Source organism: Mangifera indica, chromosome 4 (genome assembly GCF_011075055.1).
Source record: "Mangifera indica cultivar Alphonso chromosome 4, CATAS_Mindica_2.1, whole genome shotgun sequence".
NCBI classification, from domain to species: Eukaryota; Viridiplantae; Streptophyta; class Magnoliopsida; order Sapindales; family Anacardiaceae; genus Mangifera; species Mangifera indica.
In genome coordinates this window covers 11,079,338-11,093,873 of record NC_058140.1, presented here as the reverse complement: position 1 = coordinate 11,093,873, position 14,536 = coordinate 11,079,338, and the positions used below count along the sequence as shown (strand labels likewise).

Here is a 14,536-nt window from a genome sequence, read left to right as displayed (position 1 = left end):
TTTAATTTCATAAATAGTATTATTTATTAAAAAAGAGAAAAATTTTCCCTCACGTTTTGATAAAATAACAAATATATATTTACAAATATCTACTCAAGTTTTAATTTGTTAGAATACACCCATAAATTTTATATTAGGGTTAAGAGGTAGAATTGTTATTTTATTGATAATTTTAAAATAATTAAAATTATATATCATTTCTCTTTCTTGGTTTAGAAAAATAATACTTTTACCTTTGATCAAATTTTAAAAAATTTATTTTTCTTCTCTAAGATATCAAACTTGAAATTTGGTTACTTTTTCCGATGAATAATAGACCAATGATGGAGAAACAAGACAATGTCATACAAAGGATGACTTTTAGATTATGTTCGTCGTTTAACAATGTGTCATGCCAATTGTCGGTCACAAAAGGGAGAGGTAAAGAAAAATTTTAAAAATTTAGAGGTGAAGAAAATCACTTTTTAAAGTTTCAGTATAAAGATTAAATATTAATTTTTAAAATATAGATGAAAAAATAAAATAAAATAATATATTTTTTAATATTATTATTAAATAACGATTTTAATCTTATATTTAATAAAAAATTCAACAATAATTTAGAGAAAAATAAATGTTTAAATTTTTTAATTATCACAGATATATTATTAAAATTAAACTAAAACTTGAGTGAAAAATATTTTTTTGTCCTTCATTTTAAATTCATTCCTTACAAGGCACTTGTAAGAAAAATTAACTCTTTATCCAATAAATAATAAAATGAAATTATATGATTATGTTTTTAATTTAATATATCTCAAGCAAATCCAAATTAATATTAATTATAATAATTTATAATTAATTAATCAAAGTATACATTATAAATCCACATAATTTTATTGAAAATAAAATTTTACCAGACATAATCCAGATTATCCACAATTAGATTTAAGTTTTGTACTAATTGTATACAATATCAGATCCATGGCATTTACTCCATTTAAAAATTATACCTAATTTAATGTAAAATAGAATCTTGGGTGCACACAAGCCTTTTTATGGGCTTTTGGGATAGTAGAAGATATCTTCCATTTCACATATTTTTCATCAGAATCCAGCTAGATCAGAATCCAGCTAGCTTATCGTTTGAAGGAAACAAATCACTAATTATTTCTGCCATACAAATTTAACAAAACATGCAACAAAAATAGGAATTATTAAATGGAACAAATTACTTTTCACTTCCAACCCACGGAAATAAGCAAATTCGCCAAAGGCGTCCGGCATACATTGACATATAAAAAGTGTTCTCCTGCCTATGGCCATCATCTAATGTAACAAAAGCCCTTCAACTATTCTTGTCTATGAACACCTAACAAGAATAGCGCAAGTCAAAATTCTCAAATTGTTATTACATTGAAAATCATAATGAACTAAATAAAGAAGATTAAAAAAGAAAGAAAATAAGGCACAAAGCCAAGATAAGAAAAGTAGCCACCACACACAATGAACTCGAAACTTAGCTTTTCTTTAGTATCTTACCTTTTACCTGCAGATATTGAATCTATCAAATGAAACCCCCCTCTGCTGTCAAAAAGGTTGAGCTGAAAAATGGTTGAAATTTTCTCCTGCTTCAACAGCTAAATCATCGAATTTGAGTGGGAGAACAAAGCAACCCTGAAGCATCTGCCCCTACCACTGCAAGATCACAAACCGTGCAAAGCTGCCCTTCCTGGCTAGGTACAAACCTGGTAGTACAGTATGGGCAGGAGACATCCTTCTGTCCTCGGTAAATTGGCACATATGTTGCTCCACATGTGACAAAAGGGTTTCGGAAATCATAATTCAGCTGATGGGCATCTGTCATATTCCTCTCTGCAGCCTGTAGCACTTGTCTAGCTGTCTTTGCTTGGGTCTCAATTGTGGGATTTGTCTCTAACAGCCGCCTTGCAAAGTTAGCTGCTGTGGCAAGGTTCCTTGCCTTGTAGCAGACAGTCATTGCATTTAACAAGGCCAGCCGTAAGTGAGGCATTTGAAGGTTGCAGTGGGTGAAGTAGGCAGCAAGCTCCTGCTGACGCACTGGATTATCTTTCAGTTCTCTCCTCTTAAGCTCCATTTGCAGACCAAGGGCATACTCTTTCACTATGATTATTAACTCCTTGACTTCATCAACTTCCCTCCTTGACTCAACCACAATCAAAGGAATAGTGTGCAGAATGCTAAGAAAGAGTCGAAGAGCCTCAGTAAATTTCCCAGTTGTTGTGGCCTTGTAACCAGCCTTAAGCTTCTCTTCCAACTGAGAGAAATTAAACACGAGTGCTGGTGGTCCCCTAACATTTGGGCTGGCAGACTCATTCCAACCTCTTTCAACTGCAAGTGATATTATTGGAGCAGATGAAAATGCCCGTAGATAGGTATGGCTCCCAGAGTGAAGATCAAGGAACATTGACTTCAATGGTTGGAAATTCCTAATTCCTAGTTGCCTGTTCAGCAACCGCATAGCAGTATCAAAATTGCCAGCTGCCGCATGCTCTGCAGCAAGGGAGGACCTCTGTGTCCATATCTGGCTCACAGGCATACCTGGAGTTGGTGCCACAAAAACTGAAGACCGGGCATTGGCAGGAGCCTTGGGTGTGTCTGCCTCAGGTGGAAGCTCCAAATCTTCAAGATCCCATCCTCCCTCTTCATCATTTTCTTCAGGCACTTCCCCATCTTCCAAAATTGGTGGAACATCCCCGTTTTGTAATCCATCATCATCTAACATATCCAGTTCCTCACCCCAATCAGCATCAGCAGCCTCTTCATCTTCTTCCACAGCACCCCTTCCAACATTATCCAGCCCACCTTCAAAGATCCCCTTCATTACTCTCAGAAGAGGCCAATCACCACTACAGATAACAGGGGATGGAGGCATCAGAAGAGAGGGTACTTTTCCCTCTGGCAAAGGTGGAACATTATTCCCTAACTTAGCTGCCAGTTGGTCGGCAACATCCTGTAACCCATGTACAGAAGCAGTAATGTAAGCAAGGGGCAAATGGTCAGCATCCACCAGAATCTTAATGCGTTCTTGGACATCACCCAAATAAAGGGCATTATGGAATTGACCCATGACATCATTCTTAACTTCAGCTATTTTAAGCATCTTGGACAACTTTTCCATGTTTCCAGTAATGAGATACAGAAAAGATAACCTCTCAAAATTTTTTGTTCTCTGGTAAGCATATTCCACAATCCCTGCATTACCCTGCCGAAGAGCTTCCACACCCAATCTATACCAGTGATCTTTCTCATCTATCTCCTTCGCTGATGCAACAGCAATTTGAATGTTCCCACTCTCCAAAGCCAAGTTAAAACGAGTCCTTTCATCTTTAACAAAATGGAGAGCAACTTCAGGGAAGCCCTTCTGCTGCAGATAAGCAATCATTGCCTGACCACAAAGTTGGGAGTTCCTTATCATGCTCATTACATGGTCATATCTCTTCTTCAGTAAAGACAGCTTGAAAATATATTCTGTTGCATCAATAACTATAGCCCTGTTCTTGCCATCCCGATCCAAGCAAAAGATCATATTACCGGACACCTTTGTGATGTAGATTGGAACATCAAGGGTCCTAATAATACCACTATCTCCATTGGGGAGGCAATATTTAATATGATTCAAGGTCGTGTAAATGAAAACACCATTATCATCCCAGGCTCCACTCTTTACGCGAATTGTCTCATGAAGAGTGCACTGGTGCACCAGCTTCTTGTTAGCGATGATAATGGCATGTTTGCTGAGTAAAGCCACACTCTCCATATCGTTAGACCAAACAACATACTTGACAAAAGGAGTTTGCAGATCACCAAGAACAAGCCTCTGCTGGAGATCAAATATTACCACTCTATCCTCAGCCCTACACAACAAGTTACCAGTTCCAGCATAGAAGATTGCATCTGCAGCGATTGGAAGGATACTCTTCTTAACCACCTCATTTTTTAGGTTCTTGACTAATACTTGGTTGCTACTTTTGTCAAGAACAGCAAACCTATTCCGAGCAATAAAAATGGCCGAACCTCCAAGACCTTTCTTTGCCTCTTGCACGCTATCACCCCTACCAATGCTGTCTTTGGGTATGACATAAAGCTCATAAGATCCCCCATCCACATCTGAGCAGATGAGAACAGCATTTTCTGTAGGACTGTAAGAAAGGGTCCTTGGACTCTGATTCAGGCTTGTAGAGCCAGGCCGTCGAATTGGAATGACTTGTGTATCCTTTTGAGATGAAAATTCATAATACCGCAAAAAGCGATCTTTGGCATAAAACAGAGAATCACCACTCACAGCAAAAGCAGGTCGTTCTCTCTCCAACTTAAAGACGATCATGCCACTATCATGTCCTGCTGCCAAAAGGTTCATTTCAGGATGAGAAGCGAGGATCCAGAACCTATCATGCTCCCGGCGGAAGGTTTGAACTCCAGTCCGCTTTGTTACATCCCAGACACGAATACTTTTATCCTCAGAATTGGATACAATTATGTCCTGTTTGGCATGGAACATGACACATGACACATTATTCATGTGCCCTCTCAAAGTGTCCACTTCCCAAGCCTTAGTTTCTGCAGAATACAAAAACTGTTCACTTCAATAATCAAGTTTTCAGAAGTAAATAAAAACTACTAAGGTAATTGTCAAAACATTCCTCATTTTGGTCATATTAAGAAAGAAAAAGAAGTATTACGATTGCTCAACATCAACAAACAAAATTCAAACTAACCAAAACAAAGTTTTTGACAAACACTATATAACCTGCGTACTTACAACCACCATAAGAATTGGCCAACAGAACTAAATGCCAAAGCAACCCCAACAATAATGTTTAGACAAGCAAAGATAGATGCATTTACCATTCATACGCCACAATTTCACTTGGCGATCATCAGCTCCAGAAACAATTAAAGGGAGGGTGGGATGGAATGCTGCCCAGTTAACTCCTCTGTCATGACCTTCCAAGACATATTTAACAACAGCATCAACACCACCAAAAAGATCTGTGTTCATCTGACTCAACCGAAGAATGTCATCTGCAGGAGACACTGTCTTCTTTCTCAATGCACCTATATCCCACACACGAACAGTCTGATCCAGCGAGGCTGACACAACAAGGTCCTCTTTAGGATGGAATGAAGCACACATGACATAATGATTGTGGCCGGTTAAAACAGAGATACAAGTACGTGACTGCCAATTCCATATGCGGATGGTCTGATCATCACTGGCACTCACGATCCACGGATACTCATAATGAAACTGCACGGTGCGAATGTAATCAAGGTGTCCAAGAAGAGTAAATAGACACCTATGCATCTTGTAATTCCATACTTTGATTTTGTAATCATCCCCTGCAAAAATCAGCACGTTAAATGAACTGGTACTGCACAATAAAACCTCAAGCAGATAAATATCACAAATAGATGATAGCAAAAAGGAAACTCGATCTCAAGAAGATTTACAAACCCAAACATACCTATTCAGAGTTTAGCTGCTTTAAATTACTTGACAAATGAAAATTCCAACACTACAAGAAAGTTTCATCTAAAAGTTTACTTAACAGTCAAAAATCAATTGAAATTGGAGATCCAGCTAACTTTGATTGGATCAACCAACCATAAACACGAGACTTGATTTTTCTTTCATACAAGTTGCCAATTTAAAAGGGATGAGGAAGTATCAGTCCTATTCTAGAATTGATGAGCCTAATTACCCTTCTAAATGGACCATAATTTTCTCTATCCCCCATTTTTTTAACCAAAATGAAGAGAAACAGAGAACAATCTATTCACTTCAAATTAGGTACTCAAGTCAGATCAAAAGGATCTAGCAACACATGCAAACTATACAGCTGAGTTACAAAATAAGATACAAGAATAACCCAGACTTTGAATCCCAATTTTTTCATGATTTAGAAAACTTAAAAGTAAAAACTTCAGTCTGTTGAGCTGATCCCTGCCAGCATTATTCAAACCCCAGTTCAATTATCATCCCAACAGATGTAATTCCATAGATCTATCAAAATTCAACAATAGCCCCCAGCAGAAATGCTAGCTAAACAAAAATACAATGGATAGATCAACCAGACTATAACCAAAAAGACATTACATTGTAAATATAAAATCAACCATACCTCCAGAGACGAATAAAGGCTGAGACTTGTGGAAATGGACACCACGAACTGGGCCATCGTGCTCGTCAAACCTATCAATCAGAGTCCCCATCCGATAGTCCCATAGCTGGATCACACCACTGTGAAGACTTGCAAGGATCCACGGTCTCTTACTGTGGAAACTCAGTCCCTTAACTCTATTACTCTTTGTCTCAAACTTGGTCAACATTTTCTTCAATCAAATCACCCAAATCTAATCTGTACGCACAAACAAACCAATTCAATCAAAATAGTCAACAAGAATGTCCACTGACTACACTCATCACATATCCAACACAACAATCGATACACCTCGAAATTATCAATGACAACAAACGTAAAAAAGGCAAACAATCATTGTTCAAAAACAAAATCGGAACACGACACCGTATAGTTACGAAGATAAGCAGGAAATTAAACAATACTGAAGAGATTACGAATTAGCAGTAACCAAACAGAGGAATTGAATTAGGGTTAGATCTAACGAGATCAAGAGCCACTAATAACAAAAACTGATAAACGAATACCTCAGATCTAATCAGAACATGAACGTTAAATGATCAATCGAACAACGTAGGAGGAAGGCCGTTACTGCATCAGAAGAAACCCAGAATCGAAGGCTTGCGACAGAATAATTATAAGAAATGAAGAGATCGATAGGGAGAAAAGAGCGAGGGTTTTTTTTTTTATAATTCCGGTTGTTTTTCGCTCTTAGATCTGAGTCGCGTCGAGTGTGTGAGTAATGTCTGTATTGTGCGTTAATTTTAGAGGGCGGGGATAGGGAGGGTATTTTTGTTATTTATGAGGCTACAGTGGAGTAAACAATCTGAAATCTTTTTTTTTTTTGCTTTTCAATTAGGACTCTCAGGTTTAAGTAAATAACATGAAGCCCCCTAGGTGTAAAAATTACTAATCTCCAAAAAGGTTTGAAAATTTATCAAAAATATCCTATTTTGCAGATTTCCTAAATGCAGAGAACGGTCGAAATATTTTGGCCAATGGTAAAGCCAGCTGATTGTAAGCTTTATAGACACAAATAAATCTATTAGCAAATTGGTGATGATGTTGTACTTTAAATTGTCATTGTTCTTATAGCATTAGTTTTGGAATAATTGGTAGTGTTTCTCAATGGTGACGAGGCATTTTGAATTGTCATGGCACTGGTATCCAACTAATTTCATTGTCTTTGTTAAAAAAAAAAAAACCACAATTTGGGTTTACTTATACATTTTTATCATATTTTTTATACACATAACAAATATATCAAAAAAAATATACAGTTTCAAAAATACTCTTGTTATGAAAAAAGTTTGATTAACTGTATGATTATATTGTTTACGAATGAAAAGAAGTCTACATGCGATTCCTTTCTGTAATGCAGAAGAATCCTAACAAAGCAAAAAAAAAAGTTATGTTTTAAATATAAAACCCCAAGGCTAATCGTTTTCCCTAAATTAATCAAAAAAGTCTTCTCGCTTTTCAAGTCTTCATCAAGTCACTTTCCCCAAATTAAAGAAGTCTTCTCCCTTTCGAAGCCTCTAGGGTGAAGAAGAAGAAGCCACCGCATGAGGAAAAAGAAACATCTAATGCAGACGCTTATGTTGACGAGAATGAGAACCGATGCCAACAACGAATGCTTTATCCACTGATGTCAACTAAATTGAACGCTCCATCCACGAACACTGTTGTCTGAATCTGAGTGATTTGGGAAGAATGACATGCAAAGTTTTATGGGTGAGTGTTTTCTACTTAGATTTGTTTGTTTAAATTTTATTAATGTGTTTTATAAATTTTGGTATTTGGTGTTGGTGTATGAATAGATCTATTAAAAAGGGGATTTTTGTTGTGTTGATGATGTAGTTTGGGTGTGTGACAATTAATTGTTGATTTGGTTTTCACTAATTTGAGTAGTTGATTGTGATTTGGTTGGATTTGAGAAATTTAAAGAACAAGGCAATATCGCCTATTGAGCGAAATCGCCTGATCGCCTACTAGGCAATCTCACCCAATAGGTGATATGAGCGATATTGCCCTTTTTTCTAATAAATCAATCCTATGACTAATAAGATTCAACTGGATTGTAATTACAATCGAAACTACTAAAAAGGATATACTCTAATGTGAGAGGATTGAATATTTTACCCACAAATCCTTCAAAATCAACATTTTATGTTAATACAAATCGATCTTTCCTTTTCACTGACATATTTCACTACATTATCATCATCTGTAATTTAATTCTCTTTAAAACGAACAATGAATCTAGTTTTTTCCAGTTTTACTTATAAATCTGCATTGACACGCAAAATTAAAATTGGATACATTCAAAGTTTTGTCGAAAAGGAGCAAACGAGACCTATAGCTTATAGGCGATCTCACCTACTAGAGGGGATCTAGCCTATACCCTAGATCCCATCATTTATGTTCTTTCTAGAATACAAAAAAGCAAATTATAAACACCGTTTTTAGTGAATATCCATGTCCCATTTGACCTATCAATCAATACTCTGACTCCTTTAACATATACATATAACAACATTCAACGAACAAAATACAGAATAAATGTTATTGATTTTAGAAAATTTTTAACTACATTACTAAATTTTGTGGTAAATCAACTACTTTAGTATACAATCTTTGGTTTACAACTATTAAACAAACTAATACAAAAAAAAAAAGATATAGATTAACATTAACCTTAATTAGAATGAATTATCTGCAAGATCTCTGAAAATATATTTTGTTTTTTAGTGTTGAAGAGAACTTTTGTTGCTTATGTCTATATATATGAAGATAATGATAATTTTGATATTTAACTAACAAAGTAATATAATTATTTAATGAAAAAATGTGTAATAAAAAAGTATAAACAGGCTCAAAAAGAAGTATTTTTTTTTATAAGTATCTCTTTTTTTATTGTTATTGTTTAGCAATTGCACCTAACTTCTTTTAACTTTTCCTTGTTTCGGTAATGCATTAAGCTTCTCAAGATTGATAGTACAAGGTCAACAATGAACTTAATTAATTATCAATGATCATATTCACCATCATTCCTCCAATATCATGCTTATACATATTAAACATGCTCAAGAGGGGCCTTTGATAACACTTGGAAACCTCAGGGGCGTAGAGGATTTGAGTTTTTTCTCTTCCCAGGGTGTGATAAGAGCAATAAAACTATGTACATTTATGTAAAAATAATTATACATCATATTATCATATGATTAAATAATTATTTACGTATACACATAATAATCATGATAATTTGTGATCAAATGTTGTCTTACAGGCAGTCAATTAATGATAATATTGAGCGTTAGATTGTAAATTGAGGGTTGTGATGTTTTAGGTGATGTAGACTTGGATCTTAAGCAAGTTGTGTTGAGAGTCAATCAACGGTCAAGATCTGTTGTTAGATGCTGTCAGTCATATCTAAACATGACCATGAGGGGCCCCTTTTTATAGACGATGACGATTTGTCCCATCTTCAAAAGGTCTGCTGAGGACTTTTTGGGAAATGAAATTGTGCGTAGACAGTGTTTGGTTTTACAAACAATATTTACAGTTGGTCCCTTCATTACCTTCATGAAATATTACAGATCTCAGAACCATGAAACTGACTGATAAGTATTCTGGGACAAAATTTATAGCTTTATTGCCATGAAAATATGACTGACTGCAAACAAATAACTGACAGATGAAATGTACAAAGAGTCCAGCCAAAGCCTCTGCAAAGAAACCCTCAGTCGTTTCACATGATGAGAAGGTTTCTGCAAACTTAGCTGCTGTCATGAGATCCTATATATCACACAACATTTGCAATATCTGTTGAGAAAAAGATTACTACAAAAGGCTCCGTAAACACATTTCACAGTCTGTTTTATCAAAAATTATCGATTCTCATGTTTGTGAAGTTGTTCTTTCCTTTGATTTTTCATTCGAAGAAGAAACTTCAATCTGCATTTGCATATCCAGAAAAATGTCACTGCATGGAACCTATCTTTGATAATCTATAGATTATTGTGACTTTCCCTGAAGTATTTGTACAAGCTCCTCGGATCTTGATTGGATGCCTTTCAGATATTCGGTAAGAATGCGCTGCTGGTACGAACCTCCCTCCTACGAGAAAGAAAGAATAAAATATAGAGAAGGATTATCAGCAGTGGATGGTAAAAATTTAAGCTTCTATCAGGAGAGATTCAAGGGTAAGGTCTGTCTTACTGTCCGGATAAGAGTTCGCTCAATTCTTTTCTTAATGACAGCATAAAATTCCTCTGGTGAAACTTCCCCTTTACCAACTGTCAACCCTTCAATCAAAAGCTTGTTCCATTCTTCCTCGGGAGCTGAACCACCGAAAATAATCCAGAGGACTCATCAACAATATGAAAAGTCATAAGAAATGATTCAAATATCATAACCATCTTTAACTCCTTTTGAATAATCCAGCCACTTGATCAAAATGAAAAAATAAAGTTAGCATATCTAAGAACCTTGATAATGGTTCCATCAGGTGAAATATATTCACTTTCTACAAGATCTACTAGTTCATTCATTAAAATGATAGATATAACTTTCTCCCCTGAAACTAATTGATTCTGAGATGGCAGACACCTTTGATTACAGTCTCAAGAAACATTTCAGCCTTCAAAACGTCGTTCCCTGCACCACCATAGATAGAAATTCACATCAGTATTAAAGAACTCAAACAAATGACTTAGTTCATTTAAAATCCACATCAGTATACTATCTCTACCATTGAGAAGAACCTTATCGCTTATTGTTACCAACTTTAGAGCACCACCAGAACCTTTTTTATTTTAGTTTTCTACTTATCTACTCAAGTCAATGTACAAATTACATATATTAGACCCTGAAATAAACACTACCATGCGCACACAAACACTTTTCAGTCTAAGTATATAAGCATTATGAATACAATTTGATGAAGATTCAAGCACCGATAACCTAACCTCAATCAACACCTTTTGAATACATGGATGAATTAACAAATAGAAAAGTTTTTTACGCTTTAAACCATACTTTGTTTAAACAAAAATATCCATTAAAAGTAACATATGTGAACAGAAAAGGGTAAAATATTACCTTTCTTAGCATAACTACGTTTGGAAAGAACACTTGCAGCATAAAGTTGCAAAACTTTTTGCAACATAGCCTCTAGTCCTGGCTTATCCCCATCTTCTTTTGACTGTAAAAGATCAATAGATTAATCAGACACTAAGTCGCAAAAGTATCATCAAGACTCAACAAAAGTAGCACCTAACTTTATTCATGATTGCACTATGCTTTGAGCAAACTATGATACCAAGTTCAACATTCAAAAACAGATGAAACAAGAAACACCGAGACTTCTTTTTCCAACAAATATCTTTTAGTATAGAATAAAAACCCATTCAAAGGCACTTTGAGGATGATAACCTCTGCTACTAGTATTTAAAAACAAAAAAATGTGGTTCTAATCCAGAAGCGATAAGAAAGAATAAACAAACTCACCTGTCGAAGTTGAGCATTAACTTCTGCAAGAAATCCTTCATCTAGTTGCCCTGCTTTCTCTCTTTGGATTATTTCCTAATTATCAAAGGCAAAAGAAAGTTACATAGTTCTTATACATTAATGATCTCTATAATTTAATTCCTGGAGTAGATAGATAAAAACAGTGCATGCATACTAATATTAGACTCCACCTAATTCTACAAAAGAATATCTAAAAAACCATTCATCAATTATTTTTAGAAAGATTACAGGAGGACAAACCAATTGTGATAAAGTTGTATAGGAAAAAATTACCATCTCCATACATTTCTCTATATTTTTTCTAAGCAAAACTAGATGGCACGATTTAGTGTTTAAATTAGGGGAGGTGATCAAAAAAAGCTTTTATAATTGAAGTAGCGTAACAAGTGGATAAATCACCTATAAGTGAAAGGTAGAGGAAAGCCAGCAGTTAATAGTATTTCCTATTTGGTATGGATAGAAAAATCATGTACGAGATCACATGGAAAGGGAAATGGATGTTGGGATTATTATATATGAACCCCATTAAGTTTTTTTAACAGAAGGAAGCGAATTAATTAAACCAAAATGGAACAGGTACTCACTTTCTCCATTAATTTAAGAGCCTCAGGATCTCTTGGAGGCCAGGTAATCTCTTCTTTATCATCAACTACAGGGGTTAAAATCCCCTTGAGAACATCAGTAGCTGATTCTATTTTTTCCTGCAAGAGCAAAAATTAATATCAAAAGTAATTTTTTTTTATAAGAGAGAGGGGAGGTGTTTGTTGTGGATGAACATCTAGAAGGATTAAACTATAGACGCATTGATTTTTCCAAATAAAGAGAGAGGGTTACATGAGTCTTATGGACTAGGAGATCCACTATGCTCATTACAGATGCTGCCAATTCCTCATAATCTTTCTACAGGACAAAAATTTATGTCAAAGGTATTATTGCAAAAAGCAGGGACTGGAACAAGGTCAATTTCAGGAACAACATCCAAAAATTAGAATTAACCAAGTCAAAAACCGTGCTTTATCATCCTCTGATCCGCAGGTGTCAGTTCTTGCTGCCAGCCGTATCCAGAAACCCTCATTGAAAGCAAGGACATTTTCAACAACGAGCTGTTGAAGCTGTATACCAGAAACAGGAAAAACAAATTAATGTAAACAAATTTATAGTAGAGCTCAGTTCTAGGCAAGATTTTGTTTCAAGTGATAAAATCCACTATCCACATTTATTCAGACAACATATAGATCCACTATCTGCATCAGGGGAAATTACAACCCTTTGCAAAGAATTCCATGGAAACCAAACAGTTAAATGATTCAAATCATATGTAAGGGTCAATTTTTTAGGCATCTTCAACATGAAATTGATCTACTGTTAGTAGTCTGGCTTCAGTGCTCCCCCAAAATAAGCATCGGTCAAACAATAGTGCAACAAGGATGCCACTATTAAATATAATAAATATTCCTGCCATATTGGAGAACATCAAATAATTAAAGCACACTTTGAATATTACTAATAGAGAAAAAAAATGTTAGGGTTTGATTATCTGAAAGAACTAGAGATAAATTTGCTAGGAACTATAAGCTTACTTCTTTAGGATCTGCATCTCTGAGCATATCAATCAGCCTGTCCAAATCTACAGTCTTTCTGAATGCTTCCTCAGCATCTCTACTGACTTCACATATCAAAGTTCTCCTGCTTTATTAGATCCAAACACGCCATTTTACCATCAATTGCTCCATCCATTACAAAAAAAAAAACCAACAAAAAGTATAATTATGCAAATTTTAATTTGCACAATTACTTCCTCTTCCCCTTGATTAACGCAGTTGAAGAAAGCAGGCTAATCCTCGTCATTCGAAAAATCCTAATACTCCATCTCCGTTGAAGCATTAAACTCTGTATTACAAAACGCATGTTCACCAATCAAACGATAAGTAAACAAATATACCAGCAAACAAAAAATAAAGATAGATAAAAACATGACCAATTGTGAAAATTAGGGTTTGTATAGAACAACACCTGATGTTTTAGAGGCACAGTAATGGACGGCAGGGCAGAGAAGAGTGTCGCCATTGTTATCATGAACGTGTACGGACAATGGCGGGAGAGAGGCCGGTAATGACCGTTCAATTTTGATATCCAAACCAAAAAGCTTGAAGCTAAATAGCAACTGTAGTGATAACAGAAAATGGCAGATTTTTGTTGGGCTTCTGAAGAGATTTGGCCCACACTTGGTGTTAATAATTCTGCCTTGACGGATTAAATGGGCCATGAGCCCATGATCGACAACGAAGCCATTCGATTGGATTTTTAAGATTTCTGTTGAGTGGTTTTTGTATTTAAATATATGATTTGTTGATTAACCTTTTTAAGTGTATTTGGTTTATCTAAGAGTTTGACCCTACCATTTGTAGTATGAGGGTAATTTTTGGGGCTAACTACAATGATAATTAGCAAAATAATCAACTAGATTCGACTTCAATTCGAAAGGTTGAAATACTAAAACTAAAGTTAATGAAACTAAGGAAAATTAAGGAAAGTGAGATCCTCAAAAGAGAACTTCTTTCATAATAAGAAAGTTATAGAATTGGTGAATTAATTTCATTTTTTGAGTCATTAATTCAACATTTTGTGTCTGTAATTAAAGCACCGGATGTCTAGATTTAGTTATATCTTTACTATATACACACCATTATACAATGTGAATATGAGATGTAGCCTCAACTCTATCACCAAAGTGTAAATGGAGAGATTGATTGCCTTTATGTACAGTGTTTATTACTTTTGGTAGAGTTCATAAATATTTTTTCTTGGATGTATGAAATAATTGTCAACCTCTTCAAAATCTT

The 14,536-nt window shown here is 35.1% G+C and overlaps 2 protein-coding genes across 4 annotated transcripts; both read right to left on the bottom strand.

The window, feature by feature from the left end:
- Positions 1-1,196: 1,196 nt before the first annotated feature.
- On the bottom strand, positions 1,197-6,916 carry LOC123213317 (coatomer subunit alpha-1-like). Of its 2 annotated transcripts, XR_006501688.1 has the most exons (5): positions 6,689-6,916; positions 6,144-6,380; positions 4,867-5,361; positions 1,522-4,578; positions 1,197-1,351 (listed from the first exon to the last, which is right to left on the bottom strand). XR_006501688.1 is itself a non-coding variant. In XM_044632722.1 (4 exons), the coding sequence occupies exons 2-4, from the start codon at positions 6,349-6,351 to the stop codon at positions 1,625-1,627; spliced, it is 3,657 nt and encodes a 1,218-aa protein (XP_044488657.1). In that variant the 5' UTR covers positions 6,352-6,380; positions 6,689-6,916; the 3' UTR covers positions 1,197-1,624. The 2 variants fall into 2 exon arrangements, 1 of the variants encoding a protein (XP_044488657.1); XM_044632722.1 differs by having other exon boundaries at positions 1,197-4,578.
- Positions 6,917-9,794: 2,878 nt separating this feature from the next.
- Positions 9,795-13,842, bottom strand: LOC123213048. Of its 2 annotated transcripts, none has more exons than XM_044632378.1 (11): positions 13,707-13,842; positions 13,489-13,583; positions 13,274-13,382; positions 12,707-12,805; positions 12,528-12,593; positions 12,278-12,394; positions 11,673-11,747; positions 11,265-11,367; positions 10,773-10,820; positions 10,383-10,504; positions 9,795-10,280 (listed from the first exon to the last, which is right to left on the bottom strand). In XM_044632378.1, exons 1-11 carry the CDS (start codon positions 13,767-13,769, stop codon positions 10,179-10,181), a joined length of 999 nt encoding a protein of 332 aa, XP_044488313.1. In that variant the 5' UTR covers positions 13,770-13,842; the 3' UTR covers positions 9,795-10,178. The 2 variants fall into 2 exon arrangements, with proteins under 2 accessions (XP_044488313.1, XP_044488314.1); XM_044632379.1 differs by having other exon boundaries at positions 13,274-13,379.
- Between the last annotated feature and the right edge of the window lie 694 nt (positions 13,843-14,536).